Source organism: Bombyx mandarina, chromosome 20 (assembly GCF_030267445.1).
Source record: "Bombyx mandarina strain Sakado chromosome 20, ASM3026744v2".
Taxonomy (NCBI): domain Eukaryota; kingdom Metazoa; phylum Arthropoda; class Insecta; order Lepidoptera; family Bombycidae; genus Bombyx; species Bombyx mandarina.
Window position 1 is genome coordinate 4460268 of NC_143226.1, and position 24817 is coordinate 4485084.

The window sequence follows — 24817 nt, forward strand, 5'->3', positions numbered from 1 at the left end:
TAATGTATTGCTAGTAGTGTAATCTATTAGGAATAAGATGACACCAAAAACGCCACAAATTTCATTACTTTGTGGCCGTTGTGCACATGAATGTGAAGTAAAGTAAAAAATCATATTTTGGGTATCACTTGGAATTCTTTTTTTTAGATATTTTTTTCTGAGCGCTGGAGAGCTGTCCCGTGCGGGGTTCAAGGATTATCCATTCTTTCTGGGACACCCTGTATACGAGTTCTTTTTAAGATTTTCCTATTTTAAACGCAATTGCTGTGGTGTCCGGTAGGATGTGGTCACCACAGCATGGTGACCACATCCTACCGGACTCCACAGCATTGAACTGGTCGCTTATGCGTTTCCACTCCTCATTTTTCAATTTGTTAGTAGTCGCATTTGTTCTTTTATTATAAATAATTTTACTACTTTCAATAAACGAAAGCAGTATTTTTGTCTCGTCCTTTGTGAGAGGCTTGCTTGATGCCTGGAAATAATAAGAAATTACTACCTATGTAAAGTATTTACACAAATTAGGCGAAGCGTCTTCACAGCGCGGGTTTGTTGAATAAAAATATAGAAAGTAAGAACACGCTAAATATTTAATAATAGTATACATACCATTGCACTTACACTTTCCATGGTGAGTATTTCACTTCACTTCACTAACTTAATAATTCAATATATTGATAATTATTTACTTGTTTAGCAACAAACCACGAACAAAAGCTCCTTCAATTTCAAACTGACTGAATCTGATGTCAAATGACACCGAGAGACTATTCGTTTCTCAGATTATTTTTTATAGGGCCGTAATATCAATCGTAGTTTAAACTTCTTCTTCTTTTCAGTCGTTCACTCCTGGCGGAGTGGTCGTGGTTACGTAAGTCTTAATATTTGGTTGCGGCTTTTGAGAGGCTTCTCCATCTCTCTCTATTTGTGGCGGTACGTGTACACTCAGTAAGGGAACACTTCGTAGAAAACTTAACCAAGTCTGTCCACCTTGTGGGTGATCGGCCGCGAGAGCGTTGACCGTCTACTCTTCCTTGAACCACTAAACGTTCCAATGACCTTTCATTACGAATGATATGTCCAAACATATTAAGGATTCGCAATTGCACAATCGACGAAAGCCTTTGTTTGATTTGGAGCTCTTTGAGGATGGATACATTAGTGCGGTGAGCAGTCCATTTTACCCTCAGCAAGCGTCTCCAGCACCACATCTCAAGGGCGTCAATCTTTTTACGACATTTTTGATGGATCGTCCATGTTTCTGCTCCATATAGGAAAATAGGAAATATTAAGCACCTCATTAAGCGAACTTTGGTGTTTTTAGTTATACGGCGATCTTTCCATATTTTTGTGAGCTTTTCCACGGCTGATCGTGTCACGGCACAACGTCTTTTAATCTCTTCTTCGCAACTTCCAGTATTTGTGATTGTGGATCCCAGGTAGATGTAACTCTGGACAACTTCGCAGTTTGCTATTTCGTGTAAATCAGATCGATTGTTATTCTTACGATCCACCACCATCACTTTAGTTTTATCGCGGTTTATGGCAAGGCCAAAGTCGGAACTAGTTATTTCCAGAAGCGAAAGAAACCGTTCTACGTCGGCTTCGGCTACGTAATTTAAACTATGGAGTTCGTAATCTACGGAAAAAGTTGATCGATGGTTTAAACATGTGTCGTAATATCAATTCGAAAATGTGGAGAGATTAACTAAACTTCGATCAGTGCTTTTTTCATGGCAATATTATCAGTTTCGTTCACTACTCATTCATTCTTTTAATCATTTTTAATAATAAGGCAATAATTATACGTGACAGTGACGTTAAAAAAGAATTATTCCAATTTTATACATAGGTACTGATCGGGATTTTTTTTAATTTTGTTATAATGTATTTAATAATAATAAGCAATACAATGAGTGAAAATAAGAAAAGAGTTGCGAATTTTACGACTGCCGAAACGGAACTTTTAATGACGTTAGTAAAAAGATATTCGAATGTGTTAGAAAATAAAACAACAAACGTTGTAAACAATCATTTAAAAGAAGAAACATGGAAAAAGCTCGCAGAAGATTTCAATAGCTCTTCTGGAATGTGCCTAAGAGACGCGAAATCTCTGCGGGCTAAATACGAAAATTTTAAAAAGACCTTAAAACGAAAATATAGTAGCCATAAAATAAGCCTCTATTGCACTGGAGGTGGCCCTGGACCATCGCAGGATTTAAATTTAATTCAGGAAGAGGAAATAATAATGGAGCTATAGTCGGATTTTTTCTTCTTCTTCTTCTTCTTAATTTTGGCTCGGCACCATTCGTGCATTTGGCCAGTGTCAAGTATTTTACATTTTGTCAACAAAGCGAGGGAAACGTATAACGCGAATTAAAATAATTAAACCGTACCGGGAATTATACAAAAACAAATCAGAATAATTTCATATCTAAAAAATATATATAACAAAAGAAAACAAATAATATTAAATTACAGTTCAATCTTATTATTTTTAATAAATTTATTTAATGCACTATATACACAGGGTCTATTATCTCTAAGAAGTAAGTAAATATTAGAAGGAAGAGGAATAGAGAGAGATATTAGAGATTCGTATAGGGAAGAGTGGTCATATAAAGGACAGGAAAAGAAAACATGATTCATATCGCAGTAACTCAACACATTCACAGGCAGCACTAGATACTATGCCAAGTTTATGCAGATGTACCGGAAGGCAAATATGTCCAATACGCATGCGGATTAAAGACGAAGTGGCAGTTTTATTAAGATACAGTTTGGCAAACCATGGTTTTCTTGGGATTAAAGGTTGTATAGCGTAGAGGCAGCGACCCTTGACCTGACCGCTCTCTCTCCAGCTCAAATCCCATGTATCACGGAGATATATGCTAGGTAAAGCATTCAGGTCGTGTCCGAAAATCGTGTATGGGTATAAATCGCCACTCACAGTTACCTCGTTTGCCAAACTGTCAGCTCTCACATTTCCTATGATGCCACAGTGGCTAGGTATCCAGCAGAATTTGACTGTGTAGTTGTTTAATTGGCAATGCAACAACTTTCTCTTACATTCAAATGTTATGTGGAAGAAAGGATTCAGTTTTAAGGAAAAAAATTCTAAGCTTTGTAAAGAACTAAGTGAATCTGTAAATATAACACTTTTATTGAGTTTAAACCTTATAACATATTCTATTGCTTTCAGAAGACCGAAGCATTCTCCCGTAAATATAGATGTTTCTGGTGGTAATTTTATTTTTTGGACTATATTATATTGGTTATGAAATACACCTACTCCAACACACCCTGTGGGATGTTTCGATGCATCAGTATATATGTAATGCCAATTTGGCCATTTAGTATTTACAATATGGTTAAAAGTAGTGTTTACATTACAATCGGACCTATCTATGTTGAGAGAAAAACAAATAGTAGGAGAGAAAAGAAGAGAATCATATGAAGTTTTAAATAAAGGAAGGACTCTAAATGAATGTGTAGGAGCTTGTAACGAATTATATTTCTGAAAACTTTTTACTAGGCATGGAAAGGGCTTATTACTAGAAGACAATTTCTCTGACAATAATTCAAATTTGGAAGGTAAAGGATGATTATGAAATTGAACAATCCGGAAAATAATTCTGTCAGAGAGATACTGGCGTCTAAATCTTAAAGGGGGATCGCAACATTCTGTTTGAAGTGCATTAATGGGAGTGGATTTCATTGCACTTGTAATGAGTCTTAATGCCTTAGAATGAATCAGGTCCAATTTCTTAAAACCTGTCACATTCCCAGGATCTAAAAAGAAAGAACCAAAATCTAAAATACTTCTAATAGCGGCGTTGTAAACCAACTTCATAGTAGCTGGATGAGCACCCCACCAAACACCACGTAGACATCTGAGCATATTCAAATTCCGTTCACATTTTGAAACTACAAGCTCACAATGTACTCAAGTACAACCCCTAAAAACTTTACTTGATTTTTGCTTGGTAAAGGTGTATTATCATAAGTAATAGTAGGTGTGGGAGGATTTCGAGATTTGGTAAAAATAACGCAGCTACTCTTTGACGGAGATAGATCTAGGCCATTAGTATCCATCCAAGTTTTTAAAGAAGATAAAGATGAAGAAATATGCTCACACGCATTTGCGACAGATTTATCAGAGGCGTATATGACCAAGTCGTCCGCATATAGGATACTAACATTATCACCAACAGACCTTTCTAAGTCGTGTGTATATATGTTGTACAGTAAAGGGCTTAGTACAGAACCTTGCGGCAACCCCTTCCAGACCAATCTACTTGGTGTATACGGGACTCCAACGTCCAGAATAATTTGTCTCTCGGAAAGAAGATTAAAAATAAAGTTAGTTAAAAGGTGTCGGACATTTAAATTATTCAGCTTTTGTTTGTTCAACTACTACCTGTTCATAGATTTAAGAAAACTGTCAAGGAACGTTTGTGCAACAAGGCATATTATAAAGTTAAGGATTTTTTACTAGATGGCACTACGTGGGAATGAGGCGTTCGCTCCTGGCCTTTTCATTTTTCATTATTATTATTATTTATTTGAATTGTATTTTTTTGACTTGTTTTTTCGTATACAGTAAATATGTTTTCTTATTTAAAAAAAAAAAGAAAATATTTGAGAAAATCCAAAAAAAAGAAAGCCCGCTGTTTGTTTCGCCGGTTCTTCTCAAGACTGTGGCTTTTTTTGGAACCGGTGGTAGAGTTAACATTTTCTTTTACATTTTGACATTCAACAAGTGTGTTTTTGATGACATCCAAGTTGAAATAAATGATTTTAAATTTGAATTTGAATTTTGTTTAAGAATGGGGAGTAAAACGTTATCGTATGCAGAATTAATATCCAGAAAGCAGCGACTGTGGATTTTTTGTCTAAAAATGCATTACGTATATCAGTAGTAAAAATCTCCAAGCTATCTGCCACACCTTTCCCCTTTCTAAAACCAAACTGTGTCTGAGAGAGATGCTCACTATTCTCAATGAACCATTCAAGACGATTTTTAATAACATGTTCAACTACTTTAGTAATTACCGATGATAAAACTATTGGGCGAAAAGACTCAACATTAGACTGTGTTTTATTTGGTTTCAAAAAGGGCAGCACTATTTGCCTTCGCCAAGATATAGGAATGTCACCTAACAAAACTACTTTGTTTATTAAATTTAAAAAGTGATTTAAGCCATTTTCACCAATGTGATAAAAAGGAATATGGTATCCCGTCTTCCCCAGGAGCACTGTCCTTTACGTGGTTTAGCACTCCTTTCAGCTCGACCATAGTAATAGGAATATTTAAAGAAGAAAAGCTATTGGTTTTAACAGGTAGGGAACGGATAATTAAATCTTGGTGTGGTACAGAAGTAGGAGCCAAACCGTCGAGAAATTGATCGGCTAATACAATAGTGTAGCAAACCTACATTAATGTCATTCATTCTAAATCATTCACTAGGTCTTAAACCAGTCAGCCTGTAGGGTCGCCCCCACGGGTCACAGTTGAGCGAAGCTAGTAGGTCGTTCCAAGCAGCCTCCTTCGCCTCCCCGATAGCCACGCGCAGGGCCCTTATGGCCATCCTGTACACCTCGTACAGTCGGTCCTCCTCATCGGGGTCCCGGTGCGTTCTTCGACGTCGATACCGTTGGTATGCGCGACGACTGACGTCGCACAACCGGCGCTGGCTAGCGATCTCCTCAGTCCACCAGTGGACTCTGCGCTTAGGAGCGAGAACTCTAATGCGAGGCATAGCGGCGTCGCACACCCGCGACATCGCCTCGCGCAGATGCTCCACCCCCTCACACACGTCCGCTGGCTCACCAAGCGAGTCAAGACGCCATGCCTGGACTACAGCTGCCTCACGCAACCCCTCGACGTTGAGGCGCTTCTGGGCCTAACGAGGATCCCCCGCGCCGCCACCGCAGAGCAAGGAATAGCCCTGGATAGACTCCGCCGGAGGCACTGCGACACCGAAACGAATGTAGCGGTGGTCGGAGAGCGTCTCCTCGCCAATCATCACAGCCCAACCGCGTACGCGATTCGCCACGTCGGGCGTGGCAAATGTAACGTCAACCACGGACCCGCCCAAACGTCGCACGCACGTGAGCTCCGCGCCACGATTGAGGACGAGAAGACCGCTTCCGACCAGCCACTCCTCCACCGCCCTACCTCTGGGGCACGTCCTCGAGGATCCCCAAGCCAATGACTTGGCGTTGAGGTCCCCGAGAACGAGTATCCGTCGGGAGTGCGACCTCCCAACGAGCCCTAGAGCGCCCCTACGGGTGACCGTTGACCAGCTTTCGATCAAGGAAGCTGGAGCCGGGAGGAGGGTGGGCGTTCCAGGTAGAGCCACTTGCACAGTGGCTTTTCTTCTGGGGCCTCGCATCCTCTTTTTCGCCGATGTTGTAGGTGGCACTGGTTTCGATAATGGTGCCGAATTCAGTGCAGCGTCTACGACCATAGGAGGGTCCGGTGATTTTTCGCGGCTCTTTCGCTTGTCCGCCGCTAGCGGTGGTCGCATTCGCGGCTCCGGTAGAAGCCGTCCCTCCAGCCCCGTCGAGCATCGTGCCGACAGCTCGCATAATGCGCTGGAGGCGCAACTCCTCCTCTTCTTCCTTGGTGTTTGGGGCCGGGGCTGCGGCTGGTGCATTGCCTAGCACCTGCGAGACCGTAGCCAGCTCCCTCCTAATTTCATCAAGCTCCTTGCGAAGCTGTAGGATCTCCTGCTCCTGCTTGGCGTTGATCGCACGCAGTCTTTCAGCCTCTTCAGTTGCGGTGCGACCCACAAGGTCCTCCGTGGCCTCCTTGACGGTGACCGCCAACTCCTTCAATGCACGCACATACGTGCCCTTCGGGCTACTAGATTTGGCGGCCACCGTCAGAGCCACCTCAGCACTTTGATGGAGCCTACGCTCGGCATCAGGCTTAGGGACAGATCCCTCAACCGCTCTCTTCTTCTGGCGCGTGGTGCGCGCGCTCTCAGTGAGCTCCCTCTCCTCTCTTTGGGCCCTAAGGCACGCCTTCCTGGCAGCAGCCATGCCAACGCACTGCCTCGTGGTCGGAGGGCGTCCCCGTCCACGCTTTGATGGCGTCACGGCTCTGGGCTTCGCAACTGATGGGCACTGAGCCTCCGAACCGGAGCTGCTGCTCAACCCGTCTGAGCTTATATTAAGGACCCTTTTCCGCTGTCGGCGACGAGCGGGTCGACGATTGGGCCGAACCGACTGTGGCCATGTCATCGTCCGACACGACATTGGCTCTAAAGGAGCTTACTTCAAGGTCCTTCTCGGACATCTTCCTCTGAACTCCGTCCTTCCCGGACCTGACGTCTAGGCAGTTTTTGCCCCCCCCAGAGTACGTGGGGCAGCGTGCGTCCGACGAGTCAGCCGCACGGAGGGATTCTCCCCCCGCAGAGCGGGAGGTACCCTCCTGGGGTAGTATCTTTTTAAAACTAGCCATTACATTTATTTATTTTTTATATGTATTTTTTATTTAACCCAGGGTTCGGTTCCCTGGGACACCCTAGCGACTGGTCGCCCACCAGCCATTCATTCTCTCGCCGGGTGTCAGAGCTTAGAATTGGGTATAAAAGGAAAGAAGATAAAAAAAAAAACCAAATAAAATCAAAATTAAACCACAGGAGAAGAAAAATAGAAAAGCGTGTAAAATAAAACAATAAACGGAAATAAAAGAAGAGAAAGAGACAGATTAAAACTTAAACTAAATTAATTAATAAATAAAAAATAACCAAAGGACAGTGTAAACAAAACAATAAAACAACAAGGAAAAGAGGGAAAAAGTGGAGGCCCTCGCATCTCCAGGAGAACCACCCTTCAGCAAGTGAAGGGGGAGGAGAGCGTGTAACCCCCGATGCTGGTTTTGGTCCGCGTCGCTCAATCTCTCCCGCCGTAACACAACGAGAGAGAAGGAGCGATGCCCCTGTGACTATTGCCCAGAGGCCCGTGATCCGCCACCTACGGACGCGCCCGGTCGAAGTCCAGCAACTCCCCCGCAGACGAAACCCACAGCACGCAGAGTCGAACATGATTAATTGTTTTCTTATCCGGCTCGAAGGACCATGTTCGACTTTCCGAGGGATGATTATGAAAATAAACTTGGATTAGAAAAACTTGTATATTCAATAAAAATCAATAATCTACCGATACTGTGTCACTTATGACAAGGGTATCATGACAACGGATTTGCGTATTACAGCGCTCTCTAGTGACGGTTTTAGGAGTTGGAAAAAACAGGGTGAACAATGCATGTACATTCCCTATTTGAATGGCAAAATTAATGCTATTTTGTATACGTATTATTTTCTATGAATTAATATACTGATATCCCATAAATATCTCACTGCTGGCTTTGAGCTTCCCATTCATGAGAATGGACAATATACCCATAACCTGTCCCAAGTCAAAATTATAATGACATTTGGACATTTGCTTAATTTTAGATGGACAAATTTAAGTTACACATCCAAGACACACCTCCAGTTTCTACCAGTTATTCAGAACGTACCCCCAATCGCTTTATTGTGAAAAAGAAACGGTCAACACCGTTACGAAGAAATCTAGAGAGTTTCAAGAACACAATGGAAAATTATGGTGACTTGTCACAAAAGAAAAAGCAAAACAAGACAAAATAGAACATGAATTGAGATGTGACTTGCTAATGTTGGAAATATTGTTGAAGAAAAAGGAATTAAATAGATAAAAAATAAACACTATGTAAAAGTTGTTTTATTTGTAAAACTATTACAATAATTAAACTATTTTAGTTTTTATAATGCAAGATCTGTTTATTTGATGTAACATACTAAAATGACTATTTATTAACAATTGTGTTTTTAAATGATTGTTGTTATCCCTATTTCCGTTATCAATATTTATTGGGTGGCTAGACAAATCTATTGAATTTTCTATTTCTATGTCCAAGCTTGGAATTCCATCTCCGTTATTTATGCATATATTATGCAAAATGTACAGGCAACAATAATGTCTTGTACTAACTCTAGATTTACTCTCATACCAATTGATAACACAGGAAAGCGTCTTTTCCATATTCCAAAGCACCTTTCTATACAACTTCTAGTGCGAATATGAGACTCATTATAAAGTTTTTCAGTTCATATCCAGCATCACCAAGAAGAATATTTTGTCCCATTTGTCCTGATTCGAAAAAAGCACACAAACAACTGTTACTAAAAATAGTACTGTCATGACTAGCACCAGGCCAGGCCACCTAGCATGCAACATCCAAAAAATTTAAGTTGGATGTACATTCTGCTTGGACATTTGATGAAAAGTATCCCGTCCTAATTCTATAATTTTGCCCTCCTGGGGATTGTAAACGAATATGTGTGCACAGTCTAGAGCACCATATACACAAAGAAATCGAGCAATAGAATAAAAGCCAGTTTGATTTTGTTGTTGTTTAATTGGAGAAAGATGAAGTTTAAGAAGGTTAAATATGTTGGCTGCAATAACTTTTGTTGCTCTTTTAATTGTTTTTCCTGTTATTTGCATACTTCCAGTTGCATAGAATCTTAGTGTAAGCAGGAGTTGGTTCATTGGGGACAATGCATTGTTCCTGAAATAATATAGTCTGTCAGTTTAGTCTGTAATATAATGAGTTAATTATGACATGTAATTAAAAACATGCAATGAAATACAGAAATATACAACAAAATTATATAGCCTGTGTGTTACCTACTGTACTTCTACATGTCCAAAATGTGGTACAGTAGGTACACATAGGTTATATAATTTTTTTGGTAATTTACCTTTTCATTTGGAAAGCAATTTATTAAGTATTCAATTTTGATGTAATTAAAATAATATTTGCCGTGAAGTACGATGACGAATTAGGTTTTCAATCTCACATAAAATAACTTGTGCTGATGTTTTGGAAACACGAAAAAACCGTATGAATTTTATAACGTCTCACTCATACCATTGATTGTTTTTTGTACGAATAACGTACTATAATATATATATATATTTATATTATTATAAACCATTTAAATCATCGATATCTGAATCTGAATCACTATTGTAATATTCCACGTTACTGGTTAATATCAAAAACACTCAAATACAAAATCTTTAACGTTATTGACAATGACATATTTACATCTAATCCATGAAAGAAGGTTTAAACGCCCCTCTGGGAAGGTTTAAACTTATTGGTAGTTTAAACTGTGTTGGGTCGATGATCTGTCATTGATATTACAAAAGAAACGAAAAGGACAAATTAAACTGTGTTCTCTAGTTTAAGCTACGATTGATATTACGGCCCTTCGGGCCTGTCCGCACAGCGATATTTCACCGGTTTTTATTCGTACACACTGCGAATAAAATTTCGTACTATTTTCGTCAGTTTTATTCAGTTCTCGGCTGAGACGCACGTGTAAAATGGACAACCGAACAAAAAATTTAATTTATCTAAAGCTAAGGCGGCGTAACAGACGTATCAAAAGATTTCATGAGTATTGGATTCACCCAATTACGGCATTAAGACCCATGAAAAGATTTTTCTACATAAAATATCAAGAGTTGCGAAAATACAGCAAAAAGTTTTTTGGCTATTGCAGAATAACAAAAAAATCATTCGATAATTTACTACAACTAGTTGGTCCAGCGATAACCTATCAAGATACGAATTGGAGAAAAGCAATTTCACCTAAATAAACACTCGATAACTCTAAGGTGAGATGTTAGTTACGTACCTACCTACTTAAGCCTACTTACAGGCGCGTTATTATCGGTTAATATTAAATCGACCGATAATAACGCGCCTCTGTTGGGGCGAAGCTTTACAGTACAGTACCGTCAAGAGCAAAATGTTGTAGGTAACATTCCAGTGAATATTTAATAACTGACAAAGGTAAATAAAAACACGGATTAATCTTACATCATCATTTATTAAACAAAAATTAACTTTTTTTTTATTGCTTAGATGGGTGGACGAGCTCTCAGTCCACCTGGTGTTAAATGGTTACTGGAGCCCAGAGACATCTGCAACGTAAATGCGCCACCCACCTTGAGATATAAGTTCTAAGGTCTCAAGTATAGTTACAACGGTTGACCCGCCCTTCAAACCGAGACGCATTACTACTTCACAGCAGAAATAGGCAGGGTCAAGAGGTCCTACCGAGACGGCCGACGTTTCAGAGCCTTCGATTCGCCTCGAAGGCTCCGTCGGCTGGGCGTCCTTGGGGTGAGCCGCGCCGTCTGGTTGTAGTGTTGACCGCGGTAGCCCCCCTACCTCATCCGGGTTCTGACCTCGGAGGGGATCGGACGTCGGGTGTAAGAGTGCAGGGGAGTCGTTTAGTGGGTGGGCTCTAAAATCCTTGGGCCCGCGGTCTGCTCACAACACCATGCAGATCGTTGAGTCTCACATACCCCGCGCGCCCCTTTTGCGCGGGGACCTCGTAGGAGGTTCGGCCCTCTACCCGAAAAAAAAAAAAAAAAAAAAAAAGGGTCAAGAGGTCCTACCATCAGTTATTACGCAAATTATAATTTTGCGGGTTTGATTTTTATTACACGATGATATTCCTTCACCGTGGAAGTCAACCGTGAACAATTGTTGAATACGTATTTTATTAGAAAAATTGGTACCCGCCTGCGGGATTCGAACACCGGTGCATTGCTCAACACGAATGCAACGAACGTCTTATCCACGGCGACTTCATTTAAATAAAACATAATCTTTCATATCAATAGCCCTCCCCTCTACTACATATGAAGATTGGCTAAATGAAGTATTTGGAAAATTTGAATTGTGAGAGAGCGAATGCTGGGTTTGAGATGGATCAGGCTGAGATTGAGAAATGAAAGTAGTATTACGAGATAGAATTTGGGGAGAAGGAGTTTGACGGATAGTATTTGGACAGGGTGACGGCGTATTTGGGTTGTAAGATGAATACGATGAAGATGATGGTCGATACTGCGACAAAGTGGAACTGGCTCTAGGCGACATGAAATTTTCTGGTGAATATTTATTTGCTCTGTTAAGTGCATTGAGAATTTCAATTTTAGCGTAATGTTTTTGCTCCGTTGAAAGTTTTCTGAGCATTGGTATGATCATTTCACAAAATGAAACATCCTCATCATATTTTTTGTCCTTCAATAATTTCAATATTTCATCATCGCAATTATTTTGAATTTTACCCTTTTTACGCATGCTCGTTTTAAGTTTTCTATTTCGTATAGCTTCTGTCAGTATCTTCGTCGTCGGTTTGATTAGTAAGGTCTTCGGCATTGCTGTTGGTGTTTTCTGTATCTCTAATATTGTTTGTTGTATCTCTTAATGATTTTTGAGTTTTAAAAATGAAAGTGCTCTCATGTGTATGTATTGTATCTTTTTTTTCTTTGTGGCTTGACCAGAAACTACATTTTTATCCGCTGCTACCTCTCTGAAGTATGTATCTTTAAGATTTTTCCATTTTTTTTGCACATCAGCTCCTGTGAAAGAAAATAAATGATTGTTTTAAAGTAATTTAATTGTTACGTAAACTTATGTAGGTGCTGACTTGTCTGTTTGTAATTTATATTATTGGTATTAAATATATTTTTTATGATTATTGCAGGTATTTGGCTTCAGGAAATAGCTACTATTCGCTGTATTACGAATATCTTATTGGTATCTCTACTATTGGCGAAATTATAGAAGACACGTGTGAAAAACTATGGTCATGTCTACAACCTTCACACATGACAGAACTAGATGAAACTGGTCCCATTACTGCTGAAATTATCCATAAAATAACCCATTTTCGACACTGCTTAGGAACGGTGGATGGAAAGCATATAAGGTGCGAAAAGCCTGATTCCGCGGGTTCCGAGTTTTATAATTATAAACGATATCACTCCTTGGTTTTAATAGCGGTTGCTGATGCAAATTATTATTTCATCAGCGTTGACATAGGTGCTTAGGGCAGCAATAGTGACTCTACAATTTTTAAAAATTCTACTTTTTTTTTTATTGCCTTTGTACACAATTGATATTCAACATGCCGCCATTGAAAAACTGCGTGGTGCAGAAAACTACTCCACGTGGAAGTTCTCCATGCGGATGTTATTAATCCATGAAGAGTTATGGGATTCCGTCACGGATAAATGGGAATTGACGGAAGCCATGAAGAAAAGAGCGAAAAGGCATTGGCACGTATAGCGTTGTCGGTGCAGCCAGCGGTCATCCCATGCATCCGCACCACCACAAGCGCACACGAGGCGTGTAATAACCTAAGTAAGGCGTTCGAAGGGCGCGGCTTGTATAGGAGGCTTGGCATACTGAGAAGTCTCTTCGGTGTCAAGTTATCGGAAAGCAGTTCCATGGAAGCCTACATCAATAAAATTAAAGAGTTGGCGTGTCAACTGAGTGAAATGGAATCCGCATTGGATGATGAGTTTATTGCCGTTATAATGCTAAGTGGGCTCACAGAAGATTTTGACCCCCTCATCATGGCAATTGAAAACTCAAATGTAAAACTCACCACGGAACTTGTCTCAGGAAAACTTTTGGCAGAAAACCAGAGGCGTGAGGAGAAACAAGAAGTCACTGCGTTGGTAACCAAGAAGCCACCGAGATGCTTCAAGTGCAAAAATGTGGGTCACATTTCTAAGAATTGTTCCAACAAAGGAAGCTTCAAGGAGTCAGCGGACGTAGGAGGCAACAAAGGCCAAAATAAATCCAGATACCAGACGAGGAACAATCCGAAGCAGAATATCCCAAAGGACAAAGCGCTCTTTGCAGCTCTGTCTGTAAAAATAAGTAGTGATGTGTGGTACATTGACTCCGGTGCTACTAATCATATGTGCAATGATAAAAAGTACATGATGGACTTCCGACCTAATAGTGTAGATGTGAGCATCGTGAATGGTGAAAAGCTACGAACAGGTGGCATTGGACATGTAAAAGTATTTGAACTTTTACATGTCCAATGCCACCTGTTTGAAAGACTGTATAAGAACAATAAGTGATGTGTATTATGTTTCTAATCTTAGTACGAACTTATTGTCAGTAAGTGCCATAACAAAGAAAGGGTATACTGTTGAATTTAATAATAAATTATGTAGGGTCTATGACAAACATGAATGTCTAGTAACAGGTACACAGACAAATGGTGTCTATCAGCTGGATACTATGTCAGACAACGGCTGTGTCGTCGCTTCGGCTGTGATGGCTTCGGCAAAGACTCACACTGCTAATGCGGCAACGATGTTATCTCAGGAGGTATGGGTCAGAAGACTCGGGCACCTAAACTCGAGGAGTATGCAATTGCTACAAAAAGGTATGTCTAGTGGCATTTCATATAGTTTGTCTGATTTTAAACAGTGTATTCCTTGTATAGAAAGTAAACAAAGTAGACTCCCTTTTCCCAAAAAGTCACACACTAGAGCTAAGGAAAAATTAGGTCTTGTACATAGTGAGTGACCTTTGTGATCCCCTTCAGGTCCCTTCATTCAGTGGTGCTAGGTATTTTCTAAGTTTCATTGATGACTTCTCCAGGAAGCAATATGTTTATTTTTTGAAATACAAAAATGAAACTTTTGGGTATTTCCAACAATTCAAAACTCTTGTTGAGAAAGAAACGGGAAAGGAATTAAAAATACTTAGGACTGCTAGGGGCGGTGAGTATATGGGTGAGTTTCAGGAATTTCTCAAGAAGAATGGCATCCAACACCAGAAAACTATTGCGGATAGTCCGCAACAGAATGGTGTTGCTGAACGGGCCAATAGGTCCGTCATAGAGAAGGCACGGAGTATGCTGCGGGATCCTAGGCTGGGAATGAAATTTTGGGCTGAGGCTGTGAACACTGCCGTATACCTTAAGAACCGAAGTCCAACCAAAGCTGTGATAGGAGCTACTCCGGAGGACAAATGGTCCAACAAAGGTAAATCTGCACCATTTATGAATCTTTGGATGCAATGCCTATGCAATGATAAAGAATAGGAAGAAATTAGAATCAAAAAGTAAACCATACATATTTGTGGGCTACAGTTAGAAGTCAAAAGGCTATAGACTCATAGACCCACATGATCCCACGTTGTGTTTTTGCCCGTAACATAGTTTTTGTTGAAACAAAATTCTATGACCAAAAAAGTGTGTCACATGATGAAAATTCAGACCAACACATGTTTGTTGACATGAGTTTAAATATAGATGGTCCTCATGAGTTGGAGCTACCCACTGTGAGTTCTGATGTTTCTGATGACACAATATTATCACAGAGCGGACACAGAAAACAGAGGCATTGGACGGTTCTGATAGCGGAGAAACGGATTATGATGCAAATGACTGCTTGGATGAAACTTATGTTCCAGGGGACGATTCACTAGTTGAAGCAGAGGAGACAGATTATTCATATTTGCATTCACATATTCATATATGAAGATTTTTATTTATTTTTTTATTTATTTAATACAAGGAGAACCAACAGCCAACTAACAAAGTATAATAATATAACAAATAATAGAAACAAAAAGCCAATTAAAGGTTCTCACCAATATAAACAAATTAAAAACACTAGAGAAACAAAACCATAGAAACAAAAGAAAATTAAAGACAATCAGCAAGCAAGAAACAACATAAGGAATGGAGGAAAACACCAGACTAATTTAAATGTACACTTATGTATAAATGTCACAAATTAATTAAAAACTGTTGTGCTACACATCACCGGCACATGGCCCCGCACCCTCTGCCCCCTCATCGCTTACGAAAAATCGGGCACTAAGCTGACGTCTTAGTCCTGTGATAGAGGAATAAAATGGGTCTAAATCTAAGAACCTGCCAAGTCTGTTGAGGTCACCACCAACACGTAAAAAGAATGAGTTTTGCCTATAGTTAGTGGAAGCTAGTGGCAAAGAAATTAGATTTCGATGCCTTAAAGATATTCTCTGTGCATTGAAGTCAACTTTGGATAAGAGCTCCGGGCAATCCATCAAACCTTTAACGATCTTTAAATAATATATAATGTCGGAAACCTCACGCCGCAAGTAAAGAGGAAGTAGATGATGTTTTTTACAAAGGTTAGCATAATTATTAGAGTTATAGGCAATATTTAATTTAAAACAAAGGTACTTTATAAATTTACGCTGAATTCTTTCAATTCGTTCTATATAGATATTATATCGAGGATTCCAAACTTGTGAAGCGTATTCTAAGTGACTGCGAACAAAAGTACAGTATAGTATTTTAATAGTTTTAGCTTTACGAAAATGTTGAGAGTTACGCATAACAAATCCTAGCATTTTAGAGGCTTTAGTCACTATAGAGTTAACGTGTTCGTCGAATGTGAGTTTGCTGTCATGAACAATACCTAAGTCACGTGTACTATTAAGTTTAATTAGTTCATGTTCATTTAGTTTATACTTGTAGGCTATTTGGTTGATTTTTCGAGTGTAAGTAACAACATGACATTTAGTTGGATTAAGATCAAGTTTGTTTAGTAAACAATAATGACAAAGACGATCTAAATCAGATTGCATTAACTTGGCAACATTGATGGAAGCAACCTTCATAAAAAATTTCATGTCATCAGCGAAGCAGAGAAGGCGTGAGAATTGAAAGCACTTATTGATGTCGTTAATGAAAATAATAAAAAGCAAGGGCCCCAGTAACGAACCCTGAGGCACGCCACTGGGAATAGGTACCCAAGCAGAAATATAATTGTTGATCACGACTGCTTGCGACCTCTTCTCAAGATATGATATAAACCAACGTAATAAGTCGCCACAGATTCCTACGTTCTGTAGCTTTGAAATCAGAATAGAATGGTTAATTTTGTCAAACGCCTTGCTATAATCTGTATAAATTACATCAACCTGTTTACCACTATGCATGGCATCAGTAAGATAATCATTTAAGATAACTAAATTAGAAACAGTCGATTTATTTTTTAGAAATCCATGCTGAGTTGAATTAAATACATTTTGCAATGCCGCGTATACTTGAGTATAAATAACACTTTCAAATATTTTTGAAATAATACAAAGTTTGGAAATTGGTCTGTAATTGGTAACCTCGAACTTAGAGCCTTTCTTATGTACTGGGGTAATAAAGGCCGATTTCCATATTGCTGGAACAGTGCACTCATGTAAAGAACGCTTAAAAAGAAGGTATATTGGCAAAACTATGCCATCAGAGCAACCAACGATAAAGCTGGCAGGCAACTGGTCTGGACCAGCTGATTTAGATAGATCAAGATTAAGAATTAACTTATGTATTTCGGCTTGGTCCAAGTAGATGTTGTTTAAGTGAGAAGTTGCGGTAAAATGCTCATCGGCTACTCTAGGTGTCAGATTAACAGAGATATCACAGTCAAGAAAAGTAGATTGGAAATAGTTAGAAAATGCACTGCAGACTCCCTCAGCCGAACTTGAGATCACATTGTTATACGAGACAGATCCTGGCATTGAATTACACTTAGACTTTGATTTAACGTAAGACCAGAACTTTTTAGGATCATTTCCTATTGAAATTTCAAGAGAGTCAATATAATCATTGTAACAATTAGTTTCCAGTACTCTAACCCTGTCCCGAAGCACACTAAAAGAGTTTAGATCAGATTTATTTCCATAGTTTGAATATTTACGTTTATATTTATATTTTTCTTTGATAGCTTTTTTAAGAGCAGCTGAATACCAGACTGGGTAATGATCAGAGCCAGTCACGCGAGATGGTACATATCTCTCTTTAAGGTCGTTAACTGTCTCATAAAAATAATCAGTACAGCCCTCCAAAGATCTTGACTGAAACTCAACACACCAGTCAATATTATTAAGCTCTCTATTAATTGACAAATAATCACCTTTATTGAATCGATAGTTAGTGCGCGGTGCAGTTCTTAGAGTTACAAGTTCAATACATTTGAACGTAATACCAAGAGCCTCATGATACGGATCAATCGGGACCATTGGATCAACACTCACAACCAATGATTCATTTGAAAATACTAGATCCAGAATCCTATCATCCTTATTAGTTATTGTACTGAGCAAAGTCGTGAATATGCATTTCATCCACAAGCAATAATTCATCACTACTACGAGCATTATAAGGTGTAAAGTAACCAAGATTAGACGGCAGCCACGTAATGCCGCTCAGATTAAAATCACCAACAAGTAGGAATTTATCAAGTGAATTATCCAAAACAATGTTGGTGAGTTTCGTAAGATAATTAGTTAATTTTCAGAGAAAGAAAACCTAGAACCCTGTTTGCATAAGTATAATACACATATATGCAGTTTAATAGTTTCACGTTTCAACTTAACGATGAGTGTAACCCATAAATCTTCAACCGATGAGTTAAATGACGGCTGCAAACTAACTTTTAAATCTTTACGAGTCGCAATCAAAACACCGCCACCCCGAGATTGACCCGTAAGGTCGCTGTTCCTATCCCTACGCCAAACTGTATAATGTTCATTAAATAATTCGCTATCTAAGATGCCATCAGTCAACCAAGTCTCAGTTAAAATAATCACATCATAAGAACACAATAGCAGGTTACGGCTAAACTCAAGAATTTTCGTCCGAAGTCCACGAACATTTTGGTAGTAGATATGAATACTATTCAGGACTGGTTCATTGTCCATTGTAAGAAAATCGTTAATAACATAGTAAGTAAAATTAATATTACGCTGTGGTAATTTCTAGACATTAAACAGTAAAAGTGAAAATAGTAAATTAAATTAAATTGTAGGTAGTATAAAAATAGTCGAAGAATATAACAAGTACCAATAAACCCCTGACATAGTGTGTCAGGGGTTTATTGGTACTTGTTATATCAGCGTTAATAAGTAGTAGATATGCAATACATTCGTGAAAGCAAGACAAATATATGTCAGTAATGACAACCTCAAACAGACAAGCAACGAGATATGAGAACAATAGCGGCAAAAGGCGAGGCGCCGGCCAGTGAATAACAACATGTGTTGTAAACATTTGGACCACGATTATAATTAATAAGTGTACATAACCTACGTTCAGTGACACGTGAATTTGCAACAAAAAGTTACTATAGAAACTAATACAGAATACAAAAAGTAATAATAAGACACAAGCTAAGTCAATTTGTTTAAATCTGCCTCTGTATGTACTATAATAACCGGAGACGAGTCAGATCTTCGCACATGGATCTTACAGAACTTAACCCAAATGTACTTAAAATTCTTGTTTTTGGCCCATGTTTTCACTTTTGTGAGAAGTTGCTTTGAATCACGAGTCAGGTGGTCATTCACGAAGATACGATTAGAAACAGTAAAACCAATGTCCTGGGCATTAAGAAATTTTAGTGCACGAGCAGCGGCGACAAAATCTTCCTTTGTGTACCTATTGTGGAAGTTTAGTATGATGAGTTTGTCAGCCGATCCAAATGTAGGTACCCTCGTAACATGGTTGATGTCAGCCCTGGAAAAGGACACGCCCAGCCTCTGGGAGATGTTCTCGACGATTGTAAAAAGGTTTTCGTTCTTCCTTACAGGAACGCCCTTGATCTCGACATTATTAAGCCTAGCTCTCTGCTCCAAAGCATCGATCTTTCCCTGCATTTTCCGCATCGCTGATTCGAGACATTCAACAGACGACTGAGTACGCTCAATCACTGGGAGCTTGCTTTCAATCTCAATAAACCTAGCGTCACACTCAGATACCTTTTCTATGTTTTGAGTGACGGACTCACGCAGCAATGACAGTTCTTCACGTATATTTATTACTTCCTGATGCAGCAGAGATAAACTATTTAGTTTCGTTTTGACGCCGCATAATTCAGCGTGGATCATTTCTAGCATCACTAAGCCCTGAACTGGAGAGACTGGGCTGGCCTGTGAAGCAACCGCTTGCGAAGGGTTTCTGCAAGCAGAACACTTCCATGCCGCCCTTCTTTCGGGGCCCAGTTTTCTATATCCAGCTTCTGTAATATTAGCGCATCCGAAGTCAAAATGCTTCTTGCACGTACCGCATTGAACACCATCACTGAATTGGATTTTGCACAGGTTACAATTCTTCATTGTCTGATAAATAATAAATTAAAGGCGACCAAATGTTCTCAATATCTAAGAAAAAGATCGACACACTCTTCACAAACAGCACGTCTTGCCTCGCTAAATAACTGTTCCTAACTGACAAGACTCTCCGCTGAGGGCAAGCTTCGTGAGATTAGTCGACAACCCCTGATGATCCCCAGACTGCAGCCGAGGCCTTAAACGGGCCTGAATCGAACAGTTGGAGAAAGGCAATGGCAGATGAGTATCATTCCTTTGTTAAGAACAAGTGTTGGACCCTGACTGAGCATGAACCCAGCCACAAACCAGTCAAATGTAAATGGATTTTCAAAAGAAAATATGGAGCAGATGGAGAGTTACTAAACTATAAAGCTCGTTTAGTTGCCAAGGGTTACACACAGAAGTACGGTATTGATTACCAAGAGACTTTTTCACCAGTGGTAAGGTACTCCACAATTAGGATTTTACTTGCTTTAGCAGCTGAACATGGCCTGTCCATTGAGCACCTGGATGTCAAAACGGCGTTCCTTAATGGCGACCTCGAGGAAACTGTATACATGGAGCAGCCAGAGTTCTTTCAAAAAAAAGGAAAAGAGAACATGGTGTACAGGCTAAATAAAGCTGTGTACGGCGTAAAACCGGCATCCAAGACATGGTATGACAAAATTTCAAAGATTTTGTGTCACAAACTACTATTCAAGCAATTAAGCACTGAGCCATGTGTCTACTTTAAAAGTGAAAATAAGTCTATGATGATAATAGTTCTCTATGTCGATGACCCATTGTTTTCACATCCCCCAACTTTCAAGGAAAACAGAAAATAAAGAAAGCACTGGAGGAAGAATTTGATATCACTGATTTAGGGCCAGCACAACATGCGTGTATATTGGGCATGCAGCTGAAAGAAATAGGTGATAAAATTTGTCTTAATCAAACTAATTATATAAATAAGTTGTTACAGAAGTTTCGAATAGACGAGTGTAAGCCTGCACGCACACCTATGGAGACTGGTCTAAAGCTAGCCAAGGAAAAACAGGCGGATCAGACCTATGACTACAGGGGCTTGATTGGCTTTCTGATGTATGTTGCTGTTTGTACTAGACCGGACATCAGTCACGCAGTAAGCTATCTCAGTCAATTTAATAATTGTTATGGTGAAACCCATTGGAAAGCCGCTAAACGAGTGTTACGGTATTTAAAAGTTACAATTGATTTAAACCTTATTTTTCTAAAAATGGTATGGATATTTCTGCATATGCTGACGCTGACTGGGCATCTGACAGCATGGATCGTAAGTTATTCACAGGCTTTGTATTTCTTATTGGTAGATCTGTTGTTACTTGGGAAAGTCGCAAGCAACGTACTGTATAGCTTAGAGTGACTATTCGTGACAGGGAAGATCGAGGGAAAGAGACCGCGCGGGCGCAGTCCGACAAGGTGGTTCGACCAAATCCGCACCACACTGGAGATCCTATTCCACGACGCCCTTCATGCGGCCAATGATCGGAGGCGCTGGCGGGACATTACAAGGAGCAAGATCCTGTCGACATATAATGGTCACGACTCTCAGCAGTGAGGAAACGACGCGAGGAGGAGGAGTTCTGCGGCGGATGAATCCCTAAAAAAGAAGAACTCTGCTGTCAAGAAAATCCCTTCTCCTCCATGGTGAGTAGTCTGGCAGTATTGCCATAGATTACATTATTTACCTAACATCTCCCCTTTTAAGTTAAAGACTACACTTTCCTTTTTCAGGTATCACGGTGTCTTTGGAGACAGGTTTTAGTATGTGCTCCCGATTTCTCCTGAATGTTCCTTCTGGGGACTGAATAGTATATATAACTACGACGTTCGTTTTCTGCTTGTTTTATACGACCTGGAACCCATGAACTATTGGGCTTGTGTTTGAAATATATTTTATCACCAACTTGTAAATGTGACAACTGTTTTGTGTGTTTATTATAATAAAATGTTGAATATTCTTTCTGCTTTTCAATATTTTTAGATAATGTTTTAGGTGGTAATTGAGTGTGTGACTGGTATTTTAGATGTGCTGGAGAATAACCACTTTGTTTTGGTGTATTCCTGTACATAAGCATTGCAATTAAAGATGGCGTTAACGGTTGAATTTATTTATACAGTAACTGGTAATTGATAAAAATTTTTACCGATATTTTTATTGGTTGAAAATACCGGTAAATCTTTTCGTTGAAAAATTAATTTTGCTAATGTTAAACTTGAATGGTAGAGTTTCTTACATTTATTTTCGATTCAGTGAACTTTCCTTCATACTTCTACACTGTAGAAGTAAGAAGTAGAAGCTACAGGCTTAGAGCTGACTAGCTTAACTAATTAGTACGAAATGATAATATCTAATAATAATATTTATTTATACGCTACAGTTTTTTTCCTATTTTTCTGTTATTGTTATTTAGAACGTAATTACTTATTTACATTTTTATTTATATCAACGTAGTTGTTTTTTTATGAACTTATTTAAATATTTCACAGTAAATTAAATTTTATTACAGCTTAGGAACATAATTTGCGCCACTTTTGATGTTGTGAGACGAGTTCTCCGATCGTTTATAATATATCCTGCCTTAGAAAAGGCCCGTTCACAAGAAACTCATGTCACCATAATGTTGCATTTGGTTTTAATTTTTTTATATAAAATTAGATATATACATTTGTGTATTAGCCACCAATCTAATGGACAGGCTTTTCTAGAAATTACTTTCTCCTTAATATACATCTCCAGTTCTTCCTCAGCTTTTGTCTGCGCTGTCTTGGGAGCATGCGAAGTTCTTATCTTTAAATCAAATTCCCCCCATATAGACAAATCATCGTCATCAATATTTTGCTGGTCTTGAATATCTGCCGCCACTTCTCCACTAGTTTGAATTAATTTTACCATCAATGCTACAACGAATGCTTTTGTTTCCTCTAATGACTGAGACTCAGAGAATGCCACGTCTTTGTAATGTGAATCCAATAGTGTGCACATGGTAATGTGTACATTGTTTTTTATATCTCCTAGCCTTTCTGTCAGACTTTGTTTTAGTTTTCCTACCATATCAACCACAGGCGCATAAAAAGTTCTGGATGCCAGCTGTCACAAACATACATGAGACTCGAGACCAGGACCATAGCGGTACTCGCGGTAAGATAATTTTCTCCACTCATTATCTTACTGACCTCATAAAATGGTTTTAAAACAACGCACATTTGCTCGATGCACTCCCACTCTTCGTTAGGTATTATAGGCATAGAGATAATCATAGTAGCAACTGTTGCTTGAATTGCTTCCTTTAAGGTATAAAACCTCTCCAGCATTAAATAAGTGGAATTCCACCTGGTGGAAATGGCTTTTACAAGGCTCCTGGGCTGTTGGACATTCAAATTGTTAATCTGATATTTCATCAGTTTTTCTTTGACAATACAGCTCTTTTTGAAAAATATAGTATCTTTATTTGTTTTTAAAGCGTCCTGGACTATTAAGTGTAATTTATGCTCTAAACAGCCAAAGTGATTCCAGTTTAAAATAGAGCTAGCTCGTAACATGTTTGTTGCATTGTCTGACACAAAAAATATAATCTTTTGAGTTATACCCCATACATCTGCTATCTTCTGGGGTTCCTGCGCAATTTTAATAGCTGTATGACTGCCATCGAGTTGATCACATTGTAGTAAAATGGATTTCAATTGTAAGTCTTCAGAAAAAAAATGAGCTGTGACACCCATATATTGATCCAAAGTTCTTGAGGATCAACAGTCGACTGTAATACATACATTCTCTGCATTATGCTTAACATAATTAAGAAAGTATTGCTTACGCTCTTCATGAAAAGCAGGTAGCAAAGACGACGATATTGTTTTTCTGCTCGGCAAATCGTAGGACGGATTTAAGGCATGTACAAATTCCTTAAAACCAATATCCTCAACAATTGAAAAGGGTTGACAATCATATGCTATAAGCTTGATGAGGCATTTGTCTATAATTTTCTTATCACCTGGGCGAAGCTTCTTAGGTAAATAGGACGACATCATGCGTTGTACTTTATTAGGCGGTTCATGAGATGAGGATGCTGCAGTTGTAGCCCTAACGGCTCCACCACCAGCGCCACCATCACCACCACCACCACCACTACCGCCGTCACCACTAACTACTACCGCCGTCACAACCACGAGCCCCATCACCAGTTACAACATTCCTCTGACAATGAAATTCACCACTTGCCCTAAGTGTTCCTCGTGTCAAATTTGAATATACGCTGACGTGCTTTAATTTTAAATGAGATTTCAAATTGTTAGTACTACCTTTATATGATAGATTTTTCTTACAATAATTACACATTGCAATTTTTTCCGCTCCTAAGCACTTTTCGAAATGATCCCATATTTCTGCATTGCGTTTCGGCATTTTAAATTAATACACTTTAAAAATCCACAACAACAAAGTAAGCAAAGTCTCAAACACACAAAAACAAAGTCAAAACACACAAACACAAAGTAAAAATCTCTTAAAATACAAAAACACAACTTTACCAAAACAATAGAAAAGATGCACTGAGCCACCAAAATGTCAAGTACCAAACAAAATATTACGTTTAAAAAATCAACCAAACACGTCATATTCGCTATCGCTATCATTTCAATGTTTTAACAAAAAAATTATCATTAACTGTAAAATACCAAGTTAAATATTGTGCTTTATTTATAGGGGTATAGAGCATACAATGAAATCATCAAAATTCAATATTTACATGATAAGTTGAAAACATCTGCAGG

At 39.0% G+C, this 24817-nt stretch overlaps 2 protein-coding genes across 3 annotated transcripts; one reads left to right on the forward strand and one right to left on the reverse strand.

Moving 5' to 3' along the window:
• The first annotated feature begins 12344 nt into the window (after nucleotides 1-12344).
• On the forward strand, nucleotides 12345-22008 carry LOC114247864 (uncharacterized). 2 transcript variants are annotated; one of them, XM_089735942.1, is made up of 2 exons: nucleotides 12345-14312; nucleotides 21782-22008. In XM_089735942.1, the coding sequence occupies exon 1, from the start codon at nucleotides 13138-13140 to the stop codon at nucleotides 13999-14001; it is 864 nt and encodes a 287-aa protein (XP_089592068.1). In that variant the 5' UTR covers nucleotides 12345-13137; the 3' UTR covers nucleotides 14002-14312; nucleotides 21782-22008. The 2 variants fall into 2 exon arrangements, with proteins under 2 accessions (XP_089592068.1, XP_089592067.1); XM_089735941.1 differs by lacking the exon at nucleotides 21782-22008 and adding an exon at nucleotides 14676-17594.
• LOC114252357 (uncharacterized) lies at nucleotides 18876-21681 on the reverse strand. Its single transcript, XM_028186844.2, has one exon. The coding sequence runs from the start codon at nucleotides 20033-20035 to the stop codon at nucleotides 19091-19093; it is 945 nt and encodes a 314-aa protein (XP_028042645.2). The 5' UTR covers nucleotides 20036-21681; the 3' UTR covers nucleotides 18876-19090.
• Nucleotides 22009-24817: the final 2809 nt, after the last annotated feature.